At 33.5% G+C, this 8,799-nt stretch overlaps 3 protein-coding genes across 3 annotated transcripts; all 3 read right to left on the bottom strand.

Moving 5' to 3' along the window:
• Nucleotides 1–69: 69 nt before the first annotated feature.
• LOC123721603 lies at nucleotides 70–1,408 on the bottom strand. Its single transcript, XM_045680750.1, has 2 exons — nucleotides 1,119–1,408; nucleotides 70–794 (listed from the first exon to the last, which is right to left on the bottom strand). Exons 1-2 carry the CDS (start codon nucleotides 1,125–1,127, stop codon nucleotides 90–92), a joined length of 714 nt encoding a protein of 237 aa, XP_045536706.1. The 5' UTR covers nucleotides 1,128–1,408; the 3' UTR covers nucleotides 70–89.
• A 401-nt stretch (nucleotides 1,409–1,809) lies between these two features.
• LOC123721604 (integumentary mucin C.1-like) lies at nucleotides 1,810–2,775 on the bottom strand. The gene is made up of 2 exons (XM_045680775.1): nucleotides 2,748–2,775; nucleotides 1,810–2,670 (listed from the first exon to the last, which is right to left on the bottom strand). The coding sequence occupies exons 1-2, from the start codon at nucleotides 2,754–2,756 to the stop codon at nucleotides 1,816–1,818; spliced, it is 864 nt and encodes a 287-aa protein (XP_045536731.1). The 5' UTR covers nucleotides 2,757–2,775; the 3' UTR covers nucleotides 1,810–1,815.
• Nucleotides 2,776–3,398: 623 nt separating this feature from the next.
• On the bottom strand, nucleotides 3,399–4,274 carry LOC123721580. Its single transcript, XM_045680677.1, has 2 exons — nucleotides 4,250–4,274; nucleotides 3,399–4,163 (listed from the first exon to the last, which is right to left on the bottom strand). Exons 1-2 carry the CDS (start codon nucleotides 4,256–4,258, stop codon nucleotides 3,399–3,401), a joined length of 774 nt encoding a protein of 257 aa, XP_045536633.1. The 5' UTR covers nucleotides 4,259–4,274.
• Nucleotides 4,275–8,799: the final 4,525 nt, after the last annotated feature.

An 8,799-nucleotide genomic window follows, 5' to 3' on the forward strand; every position in this document is an offset into this window, starting at 1 on the left:
ATTAAAATAGATATTTAAGTCTATTTTTCAGTACAGCTGAAAAATTTAAACTTGCTAACAGAAATACGATTTGTATAATACTATTTTTATTACTGCTCAGATCTAGGATATATCGATTCTATTCTCCTAAGTGTATCCTTCTCTGGATGAAGAACTTTCATATTCCTAATTTTTAACATTAAATTCTCCGCCAGTTGATCAGGTATCGGCACAATTCCAAATTTGGGCATCCATCTGGGTTTTGTACGTCTTAATGATGTTAGCATTACTTTGACGTCGTTTTTGTTGTATCGCGCGTTCTCCAACAATTCTTTAATATCACTATGTTGTATCGCATCTTCTGATAAACCTTCATTATCCATTCTCGCTATCGATGTTTGTTCTAAACCTTCTTCTGTTTCTGTAGTTATTGCTTGTGTTGTCGTTGTCGTTGTTGTCGTTTCTATTTTGATTTGAGCCTCTGTTGGTTTTGGTATAGAAGGGCTTGGCGAATTTATTATATAATATGGATAAGGGTAATATACTAATTCGGATCGGTTTTCTTCAGTACATTTCGTACAGTACTGCATGCAGCATTCTTTAGGATTGCTATAACAAATGTCGCAGGAGCAAATACATTCTTCTGGCATGTAGTTATAATTGTTGGATATAGGATACATTCCGGGATTGTTTAAATAACCCATTTGTGGTATATTTTGATATCCATCGTCCGGTGATCGTTTGTAGTAGTCGCCGTAATCGTAATGCGAATGAATGCATTTTAACATTACGTAAAAAGTTACAATTCTGATTACCTGAAACATAAAAAAATACAGTCGATTTAATAACCTCCTTCTTTTTGAAGTCGGCTAAAAATGTGTCTACGCGTAATGGATTATCAAAAGGAGCAAATCTAGCATCGTTTCACGTTACTAAAAATGATTTGCACAAATTGTGTAGTTACAAACATTTAAACATATTACTATTCTGCAAATTGAGACTTTGCTAAATTGGAACAATATAAATTTTGCATTAACTTTATACACAGAAAAAACACGCATAACAAACTTTGAGTTCACATTGTTGAATAAATCTCTAAAAAGATGTTCTCGATATATATTTCGGTAAATAATACGTACCAGTTTCATAATATAGCTGTTGAAAATAGTGAATCTATTTTGTTCCGTGTGACATCCTCGCAGTTGTTTCTTTGGTCAACTAACTCCAATGTTAGGAGCACAGGTGGTCGGCGACAGAAAACCGATTATTTCTTTTTGCCATAGTTAAATCGATGCATTGTTAGGAATTATACAAGCTAACAAGCCTTTGTAATACACCATTCACAAAGGATTTACGTAAAATTGTGTATTCAGGGGGATACATTTCAATGAATTTTACATAATAACGCTTTTACTCCGAGGACGATTGTAATGTTATTACTGGACTTTCTACTTTCTGAAATGGTTGCTCTAGAACTTTTAAAAAGTTTGGTAAGATCAAAAAAATACTCAAAATTAAGCCACAAATGTAAAGTTTACATACACATCTAAATTAGTAAGGTAAATTATTTCAGTTGATTTTACTATAAACTTGTCTTATGCAGTGTATAAAGATTTTAATTTAAAACTTGATGTATTGGTTACATTTAATAATTTATTTTATAAAATCTTATTTTTAATTAATACACAATTATTTAATTGACAAAACTATCTTGATTGGTTCAACAATCCAATGTGGGATTTGGCCTGCAAAAATACTAGTCTTCATTTACCATTCTTCTTTTTTTACTAAGAGCAATCTTTCGTATCGATTGATGTTTTAATTTATAAACAATTCTCACATAAATAATGAAATGGGATAAACATCGCTTGATTTAAAAATATCTTTAGTTAGTCTTATACCTTTTCTGGTTCGATCATTAGTTGTACTTAATATGCGTGCATAATTATTCATATGTTCATGTGCATGGTGGAATACTTCTTCAATACCAAACATGTATTTATTTTTTTCAATACCAGGGATGAAAAAATTGACATTTCTTTCAATAGGTTTTGTAACTGGTGGTTTTGTGGACGTGGTAGGTTTTTTCGTCGTTCTTGTTGTTGTGGTCGTTGTTGTTGTTGTTGTGTCGGTTGTCGTTGTTGTTTCCGAAGTTGTTTCAGTCGTTGGTGTTGTTTCTGTTGATGTTGTAGTAATCCTTACGTAAGGAGCAGCTGTACTAGAAGTGAGATCGTTTTGACGCAGAAGATTTGGATCTTTTGTCCATGAAGGAAAAAGTTTTGGATAATTTAATCCGAATGGCATAATGCTTGGAATAATCATTCCTGACTGCTTAATACTTAAGTGATTTAACCCCGATGGTTTATTATATGGCCGTAACTTCCTGTAATCGTTCGGCCCCGGACAAGCAACACACATTTCTTCACAACATTCCTTAGGATTTATACAATTATTGCAAGAGCATAGACATTCTTCTGAATACCCGAATTCATTACTGCTCACATCTGATACCTTATCCAAAATCTTTACTTTTCTATCTCCGTATAACTTCATTTTATTTTCTTTATTATTGTAACTAATTCCAAATTGATGCCGATTTCGTATTGCAGAATTGTGGAAACGTGTTGCAGGCGTTTTGTATTGTGAAGTTGGGCTTTGACAAATAAAAATAATTATTTGTACCTTAATTATCTGAAAATGAATTGTACACACATATTTTTATTTAATCAACAGTTCACAAAGGTGATTTTAATAAATAAATGTCATACGATTTTCATATTAAAACGCCTAATGAATTTGAAGCACTAACAAAAAATTAGTAAAACATCACAAACGAAAATGGCAGTGGAATTTTAATTTCTTACTAAAATCAGTCAAACATGAAAGTAATAAAATCGTATGCTTCATGAAAAAAATCATAATGAGATTAATTTTCAGTGGAATATACAACGTCCTTTATACACATTTTTTTTTGCTTGCAGAACATGGTTAGTATTTTACGAAGTCAATCAGAACTAATATGACAGTGGTAGACGCCAGCAACAACAACATCAGTTGCACGAATTGGCCGGTTCGCCCGGTGAAATACCAGGACCACACAGAAGCCAGGTTTGAAGTGGAAGTAATTCCGTGTTTCGTCTGATGAGTGTGGTGCCGGAGGCCTAGTATTAGTCCTCTTTCCCTTCCCAACCCTTATCTTGTAAGGGAAGGATGAGAAGGGGAGGTGGATTTGAATGAAGAGGTGATACATAGGAAGGTTAAATATTCTCTTTTTGTGCGTCTCCTCCTTCTTCGATTGAGGGCAGCGGTAGAAGAATACGTAACGTTTAATAAGGTAAAGGTTTTTTTCAGGGTCAACTGGATGTGTTAATGGTACAAAATGTATATTTTAATTCGTTATTTACTTAATTAAATTAAATTTATTTATAATTTCGTATTTCTGATCCAAATTTAATTGCTAAATTATTACGTAACGGCGAATATCCATTTTGGGAGAACCAAGGGCGATTTTTTGGCCTTAAAGCTTTATTATTATTGGAAAATTCGTAAATTGACACTGTTGGTCTTATTTCTCTATCATGATAAGCGTCGAATCTATTCGATAATAGTCTTTGATAATTATTTCTTACGTAGTATCGTTTGTCATAATTTTCTTTGCAATTCGCCAAAGCTGCGCAGGGTTTATCGTCAGGCAAATATGGTGGTTGTGTTGACGAAGTTTGTACCGTAGTTTGTATTGTTGTCGTCGTGGTAGTAGTTGAACATGGCGCTTTCGTTGTTACAGGAGTAATTGGTAGTGGAGGAATAATGCTTGGAACATCAATTACTACCGGAACTGGATACGGAACGTACATAAGATTCGCTCCATTTTGACATTCAGAACATTGTTCTATGCAGCATTGTTTTAATTTTGCACAATTTCTACAAGAACATTTGCAATCATAATCTTCGTAGCTACTTCTGTATTTGATTCTCTTCAGGTATCTATCTCCGTTGATTCGATGAATTTTTTTCCGATGCCGACTCAGCTTTCGTATTTTTCGTGTCGGCTGATCGTAATGATCATTTCCGTAGTGATGATAATCATAACTATGGTCAGGATAGTTTTGTACGTACCCTAAAACGTCATTATACTGCACTATTGAATATTGAAATATGAGAGAAATCGCTTGAATCTTGACTATCTGAAAATAAGTGACTCCATAAAAAATACTAAATCCAAAAATATTTTTTCAACATTTTTAACCATTTCTCAATATTTCGTACTTACCATTTTCATTGCTTTATTAGTTTTAAATGACCTTAATATGTTTAATTTAAATAAAACTTAGCTTTCTTACATTCTGTGTTGCTTTGTACGTCAATATAATAGATTTTGTATTTCCTAACTGAAACGAGGTAAATTCTTATCAAAATAAATAATAAAATAAAATATTTTATGGTATGTAAACGTCTCTATGTGCAATTTATTCTGACAAAATGCGTTTTAAGAAACTGAACAGAACTGTTTATCAACACGCTCTTGCCGTTGAATTAAATTCAAAGGAAGTAAAAGAACTTTTGACAAAACACCATTTTGGCATAGCGAATAATGGATCAACGAGAAAGACGAAAACTTGATGCCAACTACACATTAATAGGAAAATGAAATGATACATAAACCACATTTCTTGTAAAGACTGAATTTCAGTAGCTATTTTAAATTGTACACATGTCACATTTCGGCACGAGCCAACCTTCTTAGTACTAATATAGTATCAAGACGTGTTTCAGTCGTCTCTACTCTGTCGCTGCGGGAGAGGTGCGGCGGGGCAAGGGGACAGAAGGTGGAGGGTCATGACCTCGGCCGGCGGCTCCTGAAATACTCCTAGACGTGGACGCAAGCCAAAACGCACACCGCTCGCCGCGTATTATCGATCACTGTTATCGATGTTATCAAAGGAAAAAATATTATATTCGTTTAAAACTACACAGATTCCGTATGTCTGATAAAAATAATTCAAGACATTTATAAATGTTTTTTCTAATTATTTCAGTCGGAATCTACTAGAGAACGATATTATTACTCTGAAAGTTTTATTAAAGCATGAAAAAGGTTATTAGTAATGTTATGTTAACCTACATTATACAATTATACATTGTCCTATGACTTTTCTTCTTATATGTACCTTCTGACAGTAGAACGCCTCATTATTAATGCTATATTTACCTAAAACTGCTAAAACACCATTGCCTAACTATCTTAGATTCCGCAATAACATCTATTGCGCCAATGAGCCGGCTCGACTGGTGAATTACCACGAACAACAGAAGACAGGTGTGAAGTGGAAGTAATTTCGCGTTTCTTCTGAAGAGTGTGAGTGCCGGAGATTTATTTTGTGTGAAAATTCCAATTTATGTACGTCCTCTCTTCTGTTAAATAATGGAAGGTAACGCAAATTAATGCGTCTATGTAATGGTCACTTGGCAATTCTTTCGAATTCTAGTGGCTTGCTTACTAGTTTGTCACCTTTATTATAAAAAAGGATATTTAATGCAATTGGCGAATAAATTTCTTTGTCGGCAAATCTTTAACTGAAAAAGTTTCAGATAAAAGATTTCATTTGCTTCTAATCTAAAAATACTCGCCGAATTGCTACATCACGCCGGCAAATAGAAGTGACGTCAGTTGGCACTTGTTTATTTGAAATGTCGTATTGGGTCACGACCTTTCGACCTTTCGCCTCCCACGTCGGAGCTTTTCATAATTTAACCGAAAACGCAGTCATCTGAATGCGTCTCGAGTTTCACACAAAATTTTTATAAGCGAGGTGAACGATTTTGCGTTTTGTATTTTTGTACCATTAAAGTGAACAATTACCTCAAGATTTGCGATTTGTTTTGAAAAAGTGAAACTAAACCTGACTTAAGTTGTGATCTCAATTTATTATATATATATTGTCAGCGTAACAAACTGTAAATTCTAAACTTCTATGGTAAATTTTTGACCAACGTTCGCAATGCTATAGTAAAAAGTAAAAAGGAATAAGGAAGAGAGGAATAAACATATTGCTATAAACTTATCTTGGACCAGTCCATGGCAGGCCAAGGCAAAAATGACGCTACCGTCATATACTTACTGATTTAATATATTTTCCATATTTTTTGACAAAAATAACCGCGATAGCAGCGCCCCTCTTCGGATCAGATAAGTTTGGTGCTATTAACAAACAATGTACGTTTGCAATGGTTGTAATATGTAAAAATATCCTTTATGAATTTATCATCGAGTTTCCTCGAAGTCGATATAGTTTTCCTTTGTCTGCGCGGTGCAGCACACCGCTATCAGCTTATCGCCTTATCACTGTCACGACGATGTGACCGCCGAGCCACGCTGCCCCGAACTCTACACCGGTAACGTTTCCGATCAAACATATTTCTTATGTAAAAAGAAACATCGTTTTCATTTCATTATACACGAATTATATTGTTTCATGAAATGGTTACAAAGATGTTAATGGCGATCGGGTCACATGACGTTTTGCACCAGTATATTCACTGCTTCTTTGAAGATATCGGCATGTACTGGGGTACAAAGCGTTCGACTCGATTATTTTTATAATGTACTAGCTGTCGCCCGCGACTCCGTCAGCGCGCAGTGAAAAAAAAACTAAATAGGGGGTATGAAAAAAATAGATGTTGTCCGATTCTCAGACCTACTCAATATGCTCACAAAATTTCATGAGAATCGGTCAAGCAGTTTCGGAGGAATTTAACCTCAAACACCGCGACACGAGAATTTTATATATTAGATAAAAAACGCAAAACGCACTGAAATATTATTATTAGTAAAAATCTCTTTGTAAAATTACATATCAAACCTTTTTCCTTGTTTTAGAGAGGTCAAAATGGCAATGCGCATAAAGTCGCTTTAAAAGTAAAAAATAATTGACAAACGCCAAAAATACTTATTATACGACAGTACTTAATATGTGTTTTGTGTTTAAGTTAGGGTTTTATTTATCCTGTTTTTAATACTAAACTGAACAAATAGATATAAGTAATCAATAGTTTAAATCTAAGTTTTGTTTAGAGAAATAGTGAACCGACGATAATTGTGACAAATTGTAGGGACAAGTTTATTTTGCGTTATGGAGAAATGAAAGGAATAAAATTTGCTTTTGCTTTTAAGCTTAGGTTGCATAAATGTTTCACTTACATCAAATATTTCACTTACATAAAATAGTTGATTACAACGGAAATCTGCCTGAAAGAAATATCGCCCTAAGTTGACGTGAGACGTTTTATTATACTCGTAAGTGACATAAGTTCATAATAAGTAATGTTCTCTTTCAGAGATTTTTAATGTTCTTAATCCCAGAATATTGATCTTTTATTTCTATTGACAATAAGTAAGCGTAACTACGTATTTTAATTTTGTACAGAAATTTAGTTTTTGCATTTAATTGTTTTATACTAATTAGTCATTCATGTTAATTCATTTGATAAGCAAAACGTAAACGTGTTTAAAAAAACTTGTAGAATTTAAATTTTTAAATAATGAAATTGTGTGTACCATAGTGAGTACCCTTCGTTCCTGATGACACGGTTTCTCGCTAAGTGCCACCGTAGGAAGGTTAAGAGCCCCTTATCGCGTGTTATCGTACCGTACGTACCTAGGTGCCGCCCCATTTGCTCGTTTGACCTGACACCTCAGTTATCAGTTGCGCGCCGTGATAACCGCTGTACCGTACCTGTTGATTTTACCTTTTTTTCCGTTGAAACTTTTTATTTATATTTCGTATACTTTAAGTATTTGAAGTGTAACCTTCTTAGTTCTTCGTTGTGCGTTTGAGTGAGTTATGCTAATTAAATTTTAGACTTTTTAAGTTTGTCTTTTGTAATGTATAATCTATACTAATACATAGAATATGAACCCTTGACAATATGTGTCAAGGGTTAAATAATGTATATATGTAACCTATTTTGAAATTTATATATTGTAGTTTGAATAACCATGTTCGTTATTAAACGATCTTTTATTTAGGAATGTCAGATATACTTAGAAACAAATGACTCGTGCATGTGTCATAAATAAAGTTAGGCGGAGGTAACAAAATCATTAACAACGCATTGATACATACATGCGTGTACCTTATTAACCGTGGATTTCTGAGACCAAATTCCACGTTTTTAAACATATTTTTATCTCTGTTTTTTCAAAGACAATGACAAGGATGACATTATAGAGATTTTGGTCTTTGACCATGGGTTATTAATTTGGTATTTGTCGTCGATTTGTATGAAATAAATCTATAGTAATTCTGGCACTAAACATTAGTGATAATTTTATTCTTCTCTTTGGTTACTTAGATACAAAAGGTTCATGACGTTACGTAATTTAAAGCCAGAATTTAGATGTGTTTTATTTAGTTCCGGTTTAAAGGTTGTCACATAATAAGACCGGCTTTTTGTCTTGCCTTTCTATAATAAGGTCAAAAATAAAGACGATAAAAAGGAAAGTCTCTTGTTACCTTAGTGGTAGTGCTTATTACCACTTTTCAGTTTCAGAATTTTAAATTTCAAATCGAGTTGCTGAAAGTTATTCTTGCTTAGAGAATATTCAAGGTCACAATTATAGTACTTTGTTTAAATGTATTAAAGTTTTATTTATTTTTTATACAGTTCTAAATTTAAACATACTTTATAATGTCTGAAACAATATTGGAGGATTGCACTGGACAAAGATTAGAAGACTCAGATGAAGGGTCAACGGATACTAAGTGTGACGTGAAGGAAGTGTGCCAAAATAAAGTGCAAGTGAAGTGTGAAGTGGAAGAG

Source organism: Papilio machaon, chromosome 13 (assembly GCF_912999745.1).
Source record: "Papilio machaon chromosome 13, ilPapMach1.1, whole genome shotgun sequence".
In the NCBI taxonomy this organism is placed as follows: Eukaryota; Metazoa; Arthropoda; class Insecta; order Lepidoptera; family Papilionidae; genus Papilio; species Papilio machaon.